The sequence below is a fragment of the Bos javanicus genome, chromosome 2 (genome assembly GCF_032452875.1).
Source record: "Bos javanicus breed banteng chromosome 2, ARS-OSU_banteng_1.0, whole genome shotgun sequence".
Lineage (NCBI taxonomy): Eukaryota > Metazoa > Chordata > Mammalia > Artiodactyla > Bovidae > Bos > Bos javanicus.
Window position 1 is genome coordinate 121,980,783 of NC_083869.1, and position 17,346 is coordinate 121,998,128.

At 51.4% G+C, this 17,346-nt stretch overlaps 1 protein-coding gene across 9 annotated transcripts in view; it reads left to right on the forward strand.

Annotated features, from left to right (window-relative positions):
• Positions 1–8,495, forward strand: part of COL16A1 (collagen type XVI alpha 1 chain) — a 56,145-nt gene extending 47,650 nt beyond the window's left edge. For all 9 annotated transcript variants that reach the window (XM_061389543.1, XM_061389590.1, XM_061389600.1 and 6 more), the window contains 10 exons: positions 184–237; positions 2,217–2,267; positions 2,567–2,656; positions 4,124–4,159; positions 4,732–4,776; positions 5,651–5,839; positions 6,201–6,267; positions 6,978–7,154; positions 7,327–7,404; positions 8,148–8,495. In XM_061389543.1, coding sequence (XP_061245527.1) covers positions 184–237; positions 2,217–2,267; positions 2,567–2,656; positions 4,124–4,159; positions 4,732–4,776; positions 5,651–5,839; positions 6,201–6,267; positions 6,978–7,154; positions 7,327–7,404; positions 8,148–8,350 — 990 coding nt within the window. In that variant the 3' untranslated portion in view covers positions 8,351–8,495. The remainder of the gene's footprint in view (positions 1–183; positions 238–2,216; positions 2,268–2,566; positions 2,657–4,123; positions 4,160–4,731; positions 4,777–5,650; positions 5,840–6,200; positions 6,268–6,977; positions 7,155–7,326; positions 7,405–8,147) is intronic.
• Positions 8,496–17,346: the final 8,851 nt, after the last annotated feature.

Sequence of the window (17,346 nt, forward strand, 5' to 3'; positions counted from 1 at the left end):
CCCCTCCAACCATACTCACGGGTAGGGCTGGTCCCGTAGGGCTTAGACCTAGAGGCCAGGGCTCAGCGTGGTTCCTCTGGCCATTGGTGTGTCCCATCTGCTCTGCTCCATCCTCTCCTGCCTAACAGCCCGTGTGTCTGAGTCTGTATCTGTGTCATTTCTTCCTCTTTCTGGCTCCTGCAGGGTGAGCCTGGTGCCATGGGACCCCAGGGAAGACCCGGCCCCCCTGGCCATGTTGTGAGTTGACCTGTTTTAGTCTCTGTCTCTCTAAGAGTTTGGATTGCATTGGGCTGGGTGGTGGTGGTGGTGGGCAAGCTGATGATGACTTGAAAGAACTGACTGCAGGAGCAGCACCAGCCATACAGAACCAGAAGGGGCTCTGGGCTCACCCCATCCAGCAGTTCCCCGGCTCTGTGCCATTTTCATATTTTCTGGGCACATTCGAGTTTGCTTATCAAACAAACATCATTCGGTTATTCAACAAATAATTATTGAGCACCTGCTCCATGCCAGGCACTGTTCCAAGCCCTGGGCTATGGCAGTGAGTAAGGTAGAATGGTCCCCCGATCCCAGAACTTCCACACGGGCACAGCATGTTGATGGGTGCAGAGGGACCAGGTGGTGATGTGATGTCCTGGGGAGGGCTGGGAGGCGACTTCCCTGGAGAAGTGGTCTTTGAGCAGGGGCCCAAATAACATGCAGCAGCCAGCTATCGAGCCGACTGGGGGAGGAGTGTCCAGGCAGGGGTGTAGCTGCTGCAGAGAGCCTGAGACAGGCAGGGCACAGGGGAGTGGAGTTTGAGAAGGGCGTGAGTGGGGATGGGAAGGCTGAGCTGGGAGAGGTTGTGGTGCAGATGGTGGAAGACCTCAGGGCAGGAGGGGGAGGACGTGCAAGTGGAAGCAGAGATGTCAGTGGACAGGGGGTGGCGCTGGAGCGGGGGGCAGTGGACCCATCCTGCAAGTGTTTGGAGGTAGAGGACTTGCTAATGACCCAGATGGCAAAGGGGCAGGAGGCGGCAGGAGAGGGATCGAGGATGACTCCTGTTTGGCTCGGGCAGCCGGGTGAGTGGGTGGTGTGTTTACTGACAAAGGGTGACTTGGAGAGGAGGTTTATGAAATAATGACTTTCCCTTCTCCTTGATGCGTCTGTAACGCAGATGTCTGCCAATGGGTGCCTTTGATCAGTGTGACGGCTCTGAGCTGGTGGGGTTCCAGAGAGAAGGGAATACACTAGCCGTCCGCTTTCCAGAAGGCTTTTGGAAATGTTAAAAATAGATCAGGACCCCACAACAAGAACTCTTGGGGCCTCATTACTGTTTTTATGGCTCTCAAGGGATCCAGATACCTTGCACTGGGGACCCCAGGTCTAGCCCTGTCTGCCCCGGTTCCACATCAGAGATGAAAGAAAGAGTCACACACTCTGAATTGTGGAGACTCACTAGGGGGCTGGGGTGTGCAGGGCTCCTCTTCCCACCTCCGCCCATCCAGCTCAGCCCTCTGCTGAGGGCTGGCCACTCCTGCCCTGGGAGGCTTCAGATGAGAACAGAGCCTGTGCCTCCAGAACTTTCCATCTGTGAGTACAGAGGAAGGTGCTCCGAGAGAGACCCACGTGTCCCCGTTGGTTCAGAGGAAGTGTCGTTCTGACCAGGGAGGTGACGTGTGAGCTGGGCTTCCAGGGCGGGATGTGGAGAGATGGGGCAGGTGGGAGCCATCCTGTGCAGTTGAGGTTCGTCACCCCCCAGTGATGGGTGAGCGGCAGGAGACCAGGGAGCTAGGGGCTTATCTGCGAGGATGTTGGGGTTGGAGCTGAGCCCCTCTCCCTCACCTGCCTCCGCACAGAGACAAGCTCCTGGTTTCTGCTCTCCCCACAGAACAGAAGGAAGGCGGCAGGGTGGGGGCTGTTGGGGGTCCTCAGAAGACATCCAGGCCCAGGTGCCATGTGCTTCACTCCCTTGCGCTTGGCTCTGGCTCCCAGATCATTCCCTCTGTGCAGGCCCCAGTTGCACCACTCGGCAAGCAGCAGGTGTGAGCATCCTGTGTGCCCAGGGATCCCCAGGCACAGATCAAATGCAAGAGTAGATGGAAGAAAGGCCCAGGGAAGAGAATGGAGCTGCCGTAACCAAGTTCAGGGCTTGTTCCTGCGGTTGGTCCCTTGCCACCTCCTGGGGCCTCGTTACCTGAGCCTCTTTCCAACCCACTGACTTCGTCTCCCTTTAGGGGCCGCCGGGGCCTCCAGGCCAGCCAGGCCCAGCTGGGATCTCTGCAGTGGTGAGTGCCGTGCTCCTCCTCGCGTCCCTCCCTCCCCGGTGTTTGTCCCTGCGTGTCCCTGTCCCCACTCCTTCCCTCTTGTAAGCCTCTCCTGCCTCCAGTCAATCTCCCTAACTGGCTTGGGGTGAAGACCTTTGGAGAAGCCCGGAGGCTACCCCGGGGTCCTTCCCCAAGTTCAGGCAGCGCCACCTCCCCTGCTGGGGCCTTGGAACTGGGGACAGGGTCCCTTGTGCTCAGTGTCTGCCTCTGGCTCTGTGGGGTTCACTCTTCCCTCCCGCCATCTCCATCATTTTCTCTAGGGCCCAAAAGGAGACCGTGGAGCCACTGGAGAAAGGGGCCTTTTAGGTCTTCCAGGCCAACCTGGCCCCCCTGGACACCCTGGTCCCCCGGTAAGACCCCACCTCTTAGGGCTCAGCCCCGGGGGAAAGGGCCAGTGAACCTTGTCAGTTGCACACAGTCCTGCACTTCGGAGGTCTCTGGGGAAGGAGGGGTGTTCAGCACCACGATGGCAGCTTGGAGTTTGTGCCTGAGGATCGCATCCTATTTGGAATAAAGGACAAGCTGTACAAGCCAGCACTGGGCCAGCCACGCAGCAGACGGCTGCCTCTGACCTAGCACTCACGTGCACATCCCTCCTCGAGGTGTCGGATGGGGAAACTGCTCCCTGTTCCACCCCTGTCCCCTCCCCAGGGGAGCTGGTTGGTCGCATAGAAAACCTGTAAACGTCAGACACCCAAACGCAGTGTTATTGCTGGAGCTCTCCCAGCAACTCTGAAACCACTCCTTAGTGCCAGTTAGCATGTATACCCAGAGCTGCGATACACTGGTCCCTGACACTGGCCTCAATGGTGACCTACATGCCTGACATGTTGTCATTCAGTCTGTACTGCAACCCTATTTAATAGGTCTGATTGTCCCTGTTTTACAGACAAAGGAACCAAGGCTCAGCAAGGTTGAGTAGGTTGCCCAGAGTCACACAGCTATTAAGTATTAAGAGGCTGCCTGACTCCAGAACTTGGGTCCGGAGCCACTCTGCGATACTCCCTCTTTCAGAGGTTCCAAACAGGTGGACCACATCAGGTGGAACTGACTGCCAGGCTCAGGGATGAAAAATCTCCCAGGGGACTGAGGCAGGGACCCAGGTCTCCTAGCCCTCAGGCTGGGGTGCTTTCCACCCAAGCAGACTTCCTTCTGTGGGGACAAGAGCAATGCCCATGGGGCTGGTGCCCTGAAACGGAGGGGATGACTCCAACCAATCTGCCAAGAGGCTCGAGTCTTGCCGCCCAGTCCTCTGATTCCTTCCATGGGCCCTGGGCAGGCAGGTGCCATCAGTCCTCCGTCCCTCCTACCTACAGGCTAAGAACCTCCAGAGTCCCCTGATGAATCTGCCTTGCAAGCATAGATTCCTCTTCCCCAGCGTTTCACTAGAAGTGAGCAGGTCCCAGGGGGCAGCCTCTCCTGTCTTGGGGAAGGAGTGGACACTGAGGCTCCCTTGGCCAAACTCTGGGACTTCATCAAGGTCAGAGGTTCACAGGTTCACAACCTTCATTCAGCAAACACTGAACATACACTCAGAGCCAGGAAACGTGCGAGATGCCAAGATCTCAAGCAAAGAGCAGGGCAAATGCAATCTGCTCTTCCCTCCCAGAGCTCAGTCGGGGCTGGCTGGGGCCAGGCTGGAGCATGGCATGGGGTCTGAGTGTCCACAGCCTGTGCCTAGAGTGTCGAGGGGAGGTGGGGAGGATTGTGGCTCCCAGGTGGAATGGGGGCTGGCCACGCCTAGTGGGCGATGTGAGGCATGAAATGCCACGCTGGGTTGGGGCTCATCACAAGCTCCATTGCTCTCTGCTCCCCAGGGTGAACCCGGCATGGATGGCGCAGCTGGCAAAGAGGTACCGTTGTGCTGGGCTTCTCATTTTCTCTCGGGGATGCTGCTTTTAGCTCCTGGCTTTGCCCTGACCCCTCTTCATTCACTTGGTAAATGCTCCCTGTGTGTACAGACCATCTCTGGATGGATATACAGGCAACTGGTGCCCTTGTTATTACAGGAGAGAAGCTGGGGACTAGGAAGAAGGATGAGAGTGAGCCTTGTTTTTCACTCTCCTTTTTTTTAAACCATATATCTGGTCCAAAAAAACCAATGATAATAATAAAGTCCAAATAAACATCTCCTGGGGGCCAGCTCTTGTCAGGCCCTCCCTTTCATTCTGACTTCTCACCTCTCTCTGTCTGTGACAAGGGACCCACCTAGCACAATCATATGAGGCCACGTCCTGGAAACATAATTCTCCCTTCCCGCTGTCCACGCTCTTGGCAGGGAGGTTCTCGTCCTTTCTCGCACAGAAGTCAGTAGGACAAGGTTTGGGGGCCTAACGCTTTGGAAGGTCCTTTCGTGACACCTGTTTCGCCTGGATGGTTTGGACATGCTGTCCAGACTTCACCCCTGACTTCTGCTTTCTTCTAGGGACCCCCTGGAAAACAGGGACTCTATGGACCCCCAGGTCCAAAGGTGAGTTGGGCTCTGGCTGGGTTTGAGAGGAGCAGCTCATGAGTTGATGAAGCCCAGCCCGAAGCTCTGACTTTAGCCATGGAGAGGAGACACAGCAAGGCCAGTGGGCAGGGAAGAGAAGTGGGTGGGACTTGGAGCAACCTTGTCTCTGAACACTTCTCACGTGGGGCTGTCCCAAGGTTCTTAGCTATGGTGGGAAGAATGGAACCCTCGTGTTCATTCACTCCTGATTGATTCATGCATTCATTCTGCGAGCATCCGCTTGGCTTTACTCACCTGCCAGGCCCTCTCTCCTAGCCTTGGGCCCGGTGCCCACTTAGTCCAGTCACACTAACACTGGAGCCTGTTGGGTTTTAGATGCAGTGCTGTGGAATCAGAGGGAGGGAGCGATCCACTCAGCCTGGGGCGTCGGGGAGGTTGCACAGAGAACAGGGACCTTACAGCCGAGTGGGAGGAGGACACTGGGGAGAGGGAAGGCATTCCAGGCCGGGAGGACGAAGACACATGGCTGAGTCAGAACTATAACCAGCAAGGCGTGGCTGGAAGCACCCGGGCAGGAAAACGAGGCTGGAGAAGACATAGTCGGGACCCCATCATGATGGCCTGGAATGCCCGGCCGAGGAATTAAACCTTTATGCTGAGGGCAACTGGGAGACATGGAAATTTCTCAGCAGGGAGTAAGAACATGAAAACCATCCTTTAAAAGGACTGCTTTGGGGGCAGAGACACGGGGCAGCCTGTCAAGATGCTGTGATCCAGAGGGAGATGCTGGGGGCTGCGTGTGGCACTGAAGCCGGGGCAGACCCTTGAGACACTGTGAGATAAACTTGACGGCTCTTGGCAATGTTGGACTGTGAGACTTCCTGTCCTCTAGGGTGACCCGGGGCCTTCAGGACAGAAGGGCCAGGCAGGAGAGAAGGGAAGAGCTGGCATGCCTGGTGGGCCTGGCAAGAGTGGCTCCATGGGACCTGCGGGGCCACCGGGTCCTGCAGGAGAGAGAGGCCACCCTGGATCTCCGGGGCCTGCGGGGAGCCCCGGATTGCCCGGGGTGCCTGGCTCCATGGTAAGGAGGAGGCTGGCCACCAGGGGCACTGGTCCCACAGAGCAGGTGTGCGAGGTAGAGCGCACACCATTTTAGAAGCTCCTATTGATGCTCTACAGAAGAGCGTGACCCCCATATGGGTGGTTCTTAACTGTGTGGGAGAGTGGGGAGGGGGAGACCCTTTCCCTAGGAAGATGCACAAAATGTTTTCTTCCACTTTAGGGGGTTAGGACATTGGCTTCAGCGTCTGTGGGAGGCTTCTGGGACCTTTGTTCCCCAGCCGCCACCCCTCCCATCCTTTATTCCCATGAAATCTATTCCCAGGAGAGATGAGCCCCAGGCTTGAAAGTGTGATTGAGGCAGGTTTCTTCTCTTTCCTCAGGGAGACATGGTGAATTATGATGAAATCAAGAGGTTCATCAGACAAGAGATCATTAAAATGTTTGATGGTAATTGGCAGCTGAACTGGCTGGCAGTGGGTGCTGTTTGCCCTTCCCAGCTGCTTCTCCACCCCACCCCAGCCTCCTTTCCCTTAAAGTATCCACCCCGCTACTTACCTCGCTCCCCCACTTACAGGCATCTGTTCAATTAGACTTCAGCCTTTCCTCTCACCTGCTCTGTTCAGAGACAAAATGATTCCCTTCTGCCCCCCACCCCAAGCCCCCACTGAAGCAGAGGAGACAGACAAGAAAATTGATATCAAATGAGTCTGCAGAGAGTCTAAATAGAGGGGCGCGCAGCAGCCTTAAGATGGCTGGCGTGGTTTCATTTTCAGCTTTTTCTCCTGTTGATTTGTTCATCCAACATCAATAAGCTAGGGACTAGGGAAAACATGGACCCTTCCAGAAGGGGGCTAGGCATCTTGCTTGGGAAGCAGACCTTGAATGCCAAGCAAGGAGTCTGGACTTTATTCTGAAGCTGGCGTGGACTAATGAAGGCTGCTGGAGAAAAGAGATGCTGGAATCAGATCTGGGCTTCAGGAAGATCACTGTGGGGAGCGATGTGGGGGAGAGGGCACAGGCGACCATTTAAGAGATCCACCTGTGTGTTCCTTGCTCTGACGTCCCTCTGAAGAATGGCTGTCTTGGACTCTATGCTGGCAGCCTGTCGTTCTGAGTGCCCAGGGTGCCCTGTGACCTGTCCCTGTCCTTTCTTACAGAGAGGATGGCTTACTACACCTCCAGGATGCAGTTTCCCATGGAGATGGCAGCAGCTCCAGGGCGACCAGGGCCCCCAGGGAAGGATGGTCCCCCAGGCCGGCCAGGCTCCCCGGGATCACCGGGACTCCCCGGTCAGATTGGCAGAGAAGGACGGCAGGGCTTGCCCGGGATGAGAGGTAGGTCTGCCCTCTGGGTACATGCCTGGTTCTTGGGGGCACACAGAAGCATTGCACGAGGTCTGTTGTGAATCAAGTGTTTGCGTGTATATGTGTGTTTCAAATAATCTGACCAGGTAGATCATTTTTCTACTCCAAGATGGGATGTCTTATCTTATTTCTTTTGTTTCAGGGTTGCCTGGTACCAAAGGTGAAAAGGGAGACATCGGTGTTGGCATCGCAGGAGAAATTGGTCTTCCTGGCCCCCCAGGTAGGAAAAGTCAGTCTTGGAGACTGCGAATCTGGAACGGCTGAGAGCTCCTTTCTTGATGTTCTTTCCATAGCATAGTTGTGTAGCATCCCAAATAACCATAGACCTATCAACCAGCATTTATAGTAACGACACTGAGTATAAGAGACTCTACTAGGGCATGGGTGTGTACGTGTGTGTGCGTTGGTGGGGCAGGAGTGTTGAGGGTTAGGTGGGACATCCCATGCCTGTTCTCAAGTCCTAACGTGGCCGAGCGTGACAGAGTGGAAGAGAGTCGGATGTGGTGGGGCCAGGGAATGCAAGCTTAGGTCCCGCTCATCATCTTACTGGCTATATTACCTGGACAAGCCTAAGAGAGAAATGACTGAAGTTTGATAGCCTGGTTCTGAGATGTAGCTTCACCACATGGCAGGTGTGTGACCTCTCTGAGCCTGTGTCCTCATCTCCAAAATGAGATAATAGTTTCTTTCTCATGGAGTCGTTGTGACAATTCAATGAATAATGCAGAGAAAGCACTTGGCTTCTGCTTGGCAGGTGGAAACTCTGAATAAAATTAGCCAGTGGTATTATTGTCACTGTTCAGTCAATGTCAGGATCAGATCAAGTCTTCATGAAAATATGGTGTAGCTGGAGAAATAGTCATCAGATGTAAGGTATTGCTATTATTTACCATGACTGTTATTTCTTCTTTTCTTATGACCTGGGTTTCCTGATCCCCCTTCTCTGACTCCTTCCTGCCTTAGGTCCCCAGGGTCCTCCAGGGTACGGCAAGATGGGCGCGACTGGGCCAATGGGCCAGCAAGGCATTCCTGGCATCCCCGGTCCCCCAGGCCCCATAGGCCCGCCGGGCAAGACCGGCCACTGTAACCCCTCTGACTGCTTTGGGGCCATGCCGATGGAGCAACAGTACCCGCCCATGAAAAACATGAAGGGACCTTTCGGCTGAAATCGCCATTTCCATCGGATGAAGGGCTCCATTGGGAACAAATGGCTCCAACTTTATAGGACTCTGGATGGGTTGTGAATGTTTGAGATTTTTTTTAATTGCTATTAATATTTTTTTATCAATAAAGAAATAAAACTATCTGCAATCTCAGTGCCACTGGGGTTTCTCTGGGGCTGCAGCTGCATCTCTGTCATCTTCTTCTTACCATTCGGTCCCAGGATCAAAAGGGGGCATCTCCTTCATTGCCTGTGGTCAACCAGTAAAGCTGTGGAATGCTGCTGTAGAGAGGGTCCCCAGCTCAGCTCTCCTCTCCGATACTTCTGAGTCATCCTTTGGTCCTCTGAACCACATGTTCTACCCTTCATGGCACACTTCTCCAAGTCAGAGAGAGGGCATTGCTCAACCCCTTCTCATGAATGAACCAAAAGCAGTTTGAAGACCTCTTTCCAGCTCATAGAGGCCACTCCCTATTTTCTTCCTTAAAAGAGGTGGGTGTCTGGTACCCCCACCCACCCTCTGGGGTGTGACCCAAAGCTCCATCCAGGATGCACCTTGAGAATTGCCACTTGGTGCTAAGGTACATTCATCTATCTGCCTGACAGCTCTTCCAAGCAAGCACACTCTCTTCTTGCCGCTCCAGTAATTCCATGATTAGAAAAGTCTGTGCGAACAGGAGGAAAGATAAGGTGGCAGCCCTGGGCCCAGGGAAGCAGGGAGTGCTTCTCCGGGAAATGACATGAAAATTCCTTCCTGTACCGATGGAGGGCCCTCTCACCCGCCCTCCTGGACTCCACACGGCATCCTTCTGTTATTCTTTGTTAATCTAGCACGTGGAGTGATTTTTCTGTACATCTTTAGCCCTAGGCCTTCAGAAAGAGGTTACATCAGTGCAAAGGGATCACGGGATGCTACAATAAGATCTGAGTTCATGGGCCTCCAAGTCCACTGGGACTCTGGTGATCCATCTGCTGCCTCCTTCTCCATTTGTAAAAAGGCTCAGAAGAAGAAGAAAAAAAGAAAGATGAATATTATAGAAACATTCTATCTCAGACTTCTTCCTTTTCTGCTTTTCAGATCTCTTGATCCTGATGGGATGCCTACCTTGTGAGAAAGCGATAGGGCACATCCAGGGGGACTTCCAGAGAAAGCCTTTTTACTGGCTCCAGCTTTCTGGATGGTTTATTCAAGTTGGATAAACTTCAAAGGGATCACAGAGCAGGCTGAGAAATGTACCTGAAGTCCAGATGCTTATCCAAACTGCCTGAAGCTTTCAAACTGGCTGTCAAACCTCTCCAGAGCTGGCATTTCCAGCACGGTTTTGAAAATGCTCTTCCCCTGTCGAGCCCCAAATGCCAAGAGCTTTTCAGAACCTTTGACCTATTTTTTTTCCTGCCGGGAGCAGAAAGGTGTGCCAGTGACGAGAGAAATGAAATAAGGCAAACTCTTGAGGCTGCCAAGTGTCTCACATGATACTTTTAGATAAAGGAGGAGCCAGTTCTTATTTGATCTCTCACCAGCAATTCTCAGTTAACCCTAATTTCAACATAAAACATGAAAAAGCAAACTCATCCTCTTCGCATGGAAGTAGCAGCCAGTTTTTGACAGTGGACAAGGACAGATGTTAAAGTGCTCCCATCAGAAGGCCAGCTTCTTTTCAACCCAATCTGTGAAGCACTAACTGATGATGAGCTTCACAATAAAAAGCGTGTTGGCACGAGTAGAAAGAAAGAGAAGCAAGGACCAGCTGTTGAACTGAGCAGGTTGGCTTTGAAGGCCAGAGGGGGGAAACCGCTATGAGGAAACATCAAACCCATCCCCTCTGAGGACCACCAGGGAATCGATCCTTACAGAGTAAATGACGCTTTCTTCTCTTTTCTCCTCGAGTCAAATCATACTACTCTTCAGGGGATCCTACAACAGGCTAGGTTTAAGCCTTCATGATTTGAGTACTTGTCTCCCTGGAGTTGGAAATTGCTGTATTTTCTTGGACCATGAAGAACCAGATGGGAAGCTGAATTTTATAGTCTCTTCTGTTACTGTGGTCAGCAAAAAAAAAAAATCATGGATTTTGCTCATAAGTAGGAGCTGGGTACGGTGAAGGCACTGGCAACCCACTCCAGTACTCTTGCCTGGAAAATCCCATGGATGGAGGAGCCTGGTAGGCTGCAGTCCATGGGGTTGCTACGAGTCAGACACCACTGAGCGACTTTACTTTGACTTTTCACTTTCATGCATTGGAGAAGGAAATGGCAACCCACTCCAGTGTTCTTGCTTGGAGGATCCCAGGGACGGGGGAGCCTGGTGGGCTGCTGTCTATGGGGTTGCATGGAGTGGGACACGACTGAAGTGACTTAGCAGCAGCAGCAGCAGCAACAGCAGCAGCAGCAAGAGCTGGGTAAGCTTTTAGGGAAAGGCAGGAGTGGTGTGCACCTTCCCCTTCTTTCAGGGAGCTCGCTCACATTCCTGCCTGTCTTCATTTCTTAGCGTATTTATTTCAGGTTTTGAAGGCAACACACAGATCATTCGGATTGGCAATTGATGAGTCCATTTCCACTTTCTATTTTGTGCCGGGAGCAGTATCAGGCTCTGGGGATTCAGAGGCAACCTAGACAGATAGGGCCACGCCCACACAGTGTCTTGGGGGGTAGGGGGCGGGCAGACAGCAGAGTTAAACAAACAGCCACAGTAACATGGGGTGATGGGGCAGTACCAGGCACCAGGGGAGCACAGAGCTGAGAGACCTAACCCTGTCTAGACAGAGATCGATGTAGGCAGAGGGAACGCTGTGTGCCAAGGTCCAGAGATGACTGGGGGCAGCACACTGAGTGATGAGAGACAGGGAGTGTGGTTGGAATGTGGAGTGTGATGGAGGGAGGGAGACGATGGGAAGCCAGGGTTTCATATGAGGCTGTGTTGAGTCAGCTTTGCATAACAGGGAATCCTTAATTTGAGAACCCCTCTCAAATTTGAGTGAGAGGGAGAAAAGGCTGCTGCCTGTTTATTCTGCAGAGAAAAATCCCCAAATCTGATGTCTTCTGGAACTGAAATCTTTTCTGTCATAATATTTTCCATTGTCACCCGAATTTAACAGAATCTGTTTAGACTCTTCACATGTGGTCCATTAACCCCCTCTGAGACTAAATCTTTTTGTCATTGTCCTGAATAGCTTATGGGACGAGAACGTATCAATGTAGCTTCCATATGATCTCATAATGAAAGGGGTGTGTGGCCAAATTGCCACGTCTGCTCTTCTCATTTTTCTGTTGGTTCTGTGGAAAGCTACAAATCACCCTCTGCTCCAAGGCATGCAACTGGAATTTAAATTTTGGAACTGAATCTAGTCAGAATCAAAGAGAATTAATTCCATAATAATTAAGTGGGTATCGGTATTCCTTCTCAGTAAGCAATGCTGGAGCTTGGTGTTGAACCAGGATGCCTAGAGGGAATGATGTGTCTCTAGGGGTGGTGATATTTTCATGGATGGTCCTTCCATTACTAAGCTCTGCCTCACCTCTCATGGGTCAATCATGGGGCTCCTATGAACTCAGGAAAGTACTCTGTGCTCCAAAAAAGGGCTGGAATCCAAGTTTCCCCCTTTGGCTAAAGCTGAAACAAAAACAGGAACTTCTCCACCCACCTCTGTCTGCCTCAGGTAGCTGAGGTTTTGGAAACGAGTTGATTGTTTTTCAGTCTTTGGAAGCTCCTGACCTCCATTTTACCCAGCCCTCTCCAAAATAAACACCCCTGGGCCTGCTGCAGGTCCGCAGAGGCGCAGCCCTGGACTTGGCTTTGGCTGGTCTCCGACTGCCTGAGAGATGATTTGGATACCCTTGCCCCCAGATAGCACAGACATCCAAAGAACGTCCTCCTATGAGCCCTTTGCTGGGCAGAGGGAGCTGGGGTGTGAAATTCTCATAGCTTAATCCTCAGCGCCTAGAACACAGCCTGACAAGTGGTGGGAGTGCAACAGGTTGTTATGCTTGTGGAACAAAATTAGTGCGTCTCACACTGCCCCAGTTTGCAGGCCAGGTGTCACTATTCTCTCTCCCTTCACCTTCAGCCCAGACTGCAGGGCTTCCTTCTTTGGGAGATCTTGCAGTTCGACTCCACTAATTGTTTTGGACTGTGCGTGTAGGGGGCGGTGGTGATTTACAAAGGCAAAGACCAACTAACTACTAAGTACCGATGAGTTCAGTTTGCGGACCTGGCTTCAAATCTGCCTTCTCCATTTCCTTTTGATAGTTGGCAAGTAACTTAGCTGCTCTTAGCCTCAGCTCCTCATTATAGAAGGGTAACAGTATGTCAAAGGATTGTGGTGAAAATTGAGGCAATATATTGTACTTAGCACAAAGCTTGACATGTAGCAAGCATTCCTTACAGAATACTATTACTACTGATAACTATTAATAGTCATTGAACTCAGCCAAGGCACTAGGGATAGAAGAGTGAATAAGGAAAAGGACAATCCTACAGTATACATGTAAACTTTAAAGAGGACAATTCAAGTAGTGACAAGTGTTATGAAAAAATAAGACATTGCGGTATTATAGATGAGTAGAATGGGTGTGGGGGGGGGGCGCTGTTACTTTTTTAAAGACTTATCTATTGGCTGTGCTGGGTCTTCATTGCTGTACGCGGGCTTTCTCTAGTTGCAGTGAGTGGGGGCTACTCTCCAGCTGGGGTGCACAGGCTTCTCATTGCAGGGGCTTCTGTTGCGGAGCACAGCTTCTAGAGGCGCGTGGGCTTCGGTAGTTGTGGCTCCTGGGCTCTGGAGGGCTGGCTCAGCAGTTGTGGCGCACGGGCTTAGTTTCTCCACAGCACGTGGTATCTTCCCAGACTTGGGAATCGAACCCATGTCCCCCGCATTGGCAGGCAGATTCTTAACCACTGGACCACCAGAGAAGCCCCAATGCTACTTTAGATCTGGTGTCAATGTCCCCACTCCCACCACCCAAAGAAGTGAGATTTGAACTGAGACCCAGATGGCAAGGAGAAGCTAGCCAGTGAAGAGCCAGTGGAAGAACATTCCAGGCAGAAGGAACTGCTAATCCAAAATCTAGAGGTGGGAATGAGCTTGGTACGTTCCAGGGGTGGAGACCAGGCCAGGACAATTGGGAGTGACATGAGGACCACAGTGGTGGGAAGAGGGCTGAAGACACAGGCAGGGTCTTGGTTACAGAGGGCCAGAAATGCTATCAGGATGAGTACAGTTACAGATGTTCCTGTAAGAGTTATTGGAAGCCTCTGGAGAAGTTTAACCCAGGAATGACATGATCTTATTTACATTTAAGACAATCATTCCGGCTGCCCTGTGAAAAACAGAATGTGGGGGAAGGAGTGAAAGCAGGGACACTGATCAGGAAGCTATGGTCATGGTCCAGGCCACAGATGATGGTGTCTCAGACGAGGGTGAATGTGCCAACTTGGTCTACTTTTGAGCTGCAGCACATGAAAGTGGGAGGGTGTGTGGAGAAACAGAGGTGGCACAAGGGTGATTCTCGGTTTCAGGCCTGAGAGACCGGGTGGATTTTCAGGGGGAGGAGTGAGTTTGGGGGAAATTATCGAAGAGAACTCTGAAGCAGGAAGGCTAGAATATAGCACAGTGACAGTACCAAGTGCAGAGGGAGGCAGGCAAGAGCATGGGTAACTCTGGAGCTGGTGGGGATGTGGGAGGGTTACGTGAAGGATGGGATTGGAATTGAGTTGTTGTTTTTTTTATTTACTTATTTAATTAACTGCGTCAGGTCTTAGTTGTGGCATGCAGGCTCCGTAGTCGCTGCATGCTGGCTTAGTTACCCCACGAGGTATGGGGGACCTTAATTTCCCGACCAGGGATAGAACCTGTGTCTCCTGCATCGGAAGGTAGATTCTTAACCACTGGACAACAGGGAAGTCTCTGAAACTGAGCTTAGAAGGACTGGACTTGGGAGGGCTGCTGGTTGGGTGAAAGGAGTGGTCTGAACACAAGTCTTGCTTGAACACAAGTCTGGGCATGAATAGGTGCCATAAACTCATTATTTCAGATCTCTTTATATACTCGTTTCTGACAGCAGAGGAAACTGAGACTCAGAAATTAAATGACTTGCCTGAGATCATAGAGTTAGAAAGTGGTAAAATCAAGATTTCCCATTCCAAAGAAAGGGGGCTGAATGGTGGAACTGAACATAGGAGTACAGAACAGCAGACAAACGGGGGCTGTAAGACATAAGGTGTAAAGGTGAGGCTGGTCAAATTGTGAAGGGTCTAGTGTGCTGCAATGAACAGGCTGGACCTTATTTTGTAGATGTAGATGAAGACAAGCCATTGTATGTTCTCCAGTGGGCTAGGAGCATGATCAGCACTGTGATTTTGGAAAGTGCTGGCTGTCGACTGAAAAAAAAAAGCAAAACATGAGAAGCAAAACATGAGCGCTGTGAGTTGTTTTATTTGGGGCAAAATGAGGACAATAGTCTGGGAGAAAGCATTTCAGATATTTCTGAGAAACTGCTCGGAAGTGGTAGGAGGCAGGTCAGTATATATGTGATTTTGGTGAAAGGGGAATACATGTAATCAAGCCCATATATTTCGCAGAACGTGTCTGCCAGTGACGAGAGGCAGATGTCACCATGGAGGATTTCAGTTCTTTTATAGGTACGAGGCGATGCAAGAATGGGGCTCATAACATTGTCTCCTGAAAATACCTAACTAACTGAAGACCTATTCTGCCAGTTTTCCCCAGAGCACAGAATGCCTCATTACAAATTTCCATGTTTAAATCCTTTCAGGGGTGTTGAAGGTCAGCAGCAGCAATGGCTCATAATTTGATCCTTTGTAGAGATAGACGGCAAGTGCCAATTTGCAGGTGACAACGGCTCAATGGCCAAAAGTGACACCACCTCGTAACACTATTAATTATTTTTAAAAATACAGGTTCTGGAGATACAATGGCAAGCAAAATCAGACACAAGCTGTGCCATACAGGACTAACAAATTAATCAAATAAGCATGCAAACAAGTGGAGAGCCTAAACCACAAAGAAGCAAATACATGACTGTGAGGTCTTTGTCAACTAAAAAAATGCTTAGACTTGTGAGTCAAGTTTTATTTGGGGGCAAAATGAGGACTGCAGCCTAGGAGAGAGCACCTCAGATAGCTCTGAAAGACTGCTCCAAAGAGGCAGTGGGGGAAGGTCAATACATAAGATTGTGGTAAAGGGGGAGTTCAGTGCACTTGTGAGCTTACCTCACATAAGGTTTTCTGCTAATCACGAGGAAATGATGTCACCATCGAGGGATTTAGAGCCTTTCTAGATATGAGGAGATGCAAGGATTGGGATCATAAAATCAGTTCCTTAAAATATCTAACTGTCTAAAGACCCGTTTCATCAGTTTCCCTGGAGCACAGAGTGCCTCCCTCTCCACCCCGAATTCCCTTTGGGGAGTGTTGAAGGTCAGCAGCTGCAGCAGCACAGGCAGAAGGCAAGGGCCCTTGTTGGTGCAGTTCAGTCACTGGCAAAAGCTCTTGGCAAGAGCCAATTTGTAGTTGACATCTCTTAATAACCAGGATTTTACTTACATTGGGGATCAGTCCTCAACACTTTCCTGATGAAACCTGGGGCATCCACTGACCCCAGTTCTAGGCTACACTCTGCCCGTAAGCCATAGTGAACTAGGGCAGGTCACTGGACCTAGTTCTCCATTTATGAAACAAGTCAGCCTTTTGTAACTCAATGAAACTATAAGCCATACCATGCAGGGCCATCCAAAACAGACGGGTCACAGTGGAGCGTTCTGACAAAACATGGTCGACTGGAGAAGGGAATGGCAATCACTTCAGTATTTCTGCCTCAAGAACTCCATGAACAGTATGAAAAAGCAAAAAGATAGGATACCGAAAGATAAGCCCCCAGGCAGATAGATGTCCAGTATCCTACTGGGGAAGAGAGGAGAAATAACTCCAGAAGAAATGAAAGCAAGTGTTGCTCAGTCCTATTGGACTCTTTGCAACCCTAAGGACTGTAGCCCACCAGGCTCCTCTGTCCATGGGATTCTCCAGGCAAGAATACTGGAATGGGTAGACATTTCCTTACCCAGGGGTCGAACCCGTGTCTCCTGCATTGCAGGCAGATTCTCAACCCTTTAAGCCACCAGGAGAGCCTGAACGAATGGAAAGGCTGGGCCAAAGTAGAAACAAGGCTCAGCTGTGGATGTGTCTGGTGGTGAAAGTAAAGCCCCAAGAGACCCTGCTGCTGCTGCTGCTGCTGCTGCTGCTGCTGCTGCTAAGTCGCTTCAGTCGTGACCGACTCTGTGCGACCCCCTAGATGGCAGCCCACCAGGCTCCTCTGTCCCTGGAATTCTCAAGGGAAGAACACTGGAGCGGGCTGCCATTTCCTTCTCCAATGCATGAAAGTGAAAAGTCAAAGTGAAGTCGCTCAGTCGTGTCCGACTCCCAGCGACCCCATGGACTGCAGCCTACCAGGCTCCTCCGTCCATGGATTTTTCAGGCAAGAGTACTGGAGTGGGATGCCATTGCCTTCTCCGCGAAGAGACCCTAGACGATCCAATTTCCCTCCCATTCTGATGACTTGGAATTTTCCTGTCCAAATACCGTAGATCCAACTCCAAAGTTACTGACATATGGTGTCCTGAAGTTAGAACGAAGTACTTCTAGCCCTAGCCTCTGTCCTTCCCAGGATGCCTCTGTACCCCGTTATCAGGGTAACCGCCTGGGCCTTCCCCTGGTTCAGGGTAACCGCCTGGGCCTTCCCCTGGTGGAAACCTGGGCTGAGGACAGCAACTACGCCACTTTCATGCGCCCTTTTTGCCAGGTTAAAATATGGCCACCACTGCAACACCCTACCCAAGTTTCTCTCTAAATACCCAGGCCGACCAGCCCCGGGACCTACTCTAGAGCAAGAAAGGGAGGAAGAGCTGCGCCAGCACAGCAATTAAGTTTTCCGGAATCGGTCTCCTGACCCTTAGCTCCTTCGGCCTCTCTCTAGGAGGCACCAAACCTCC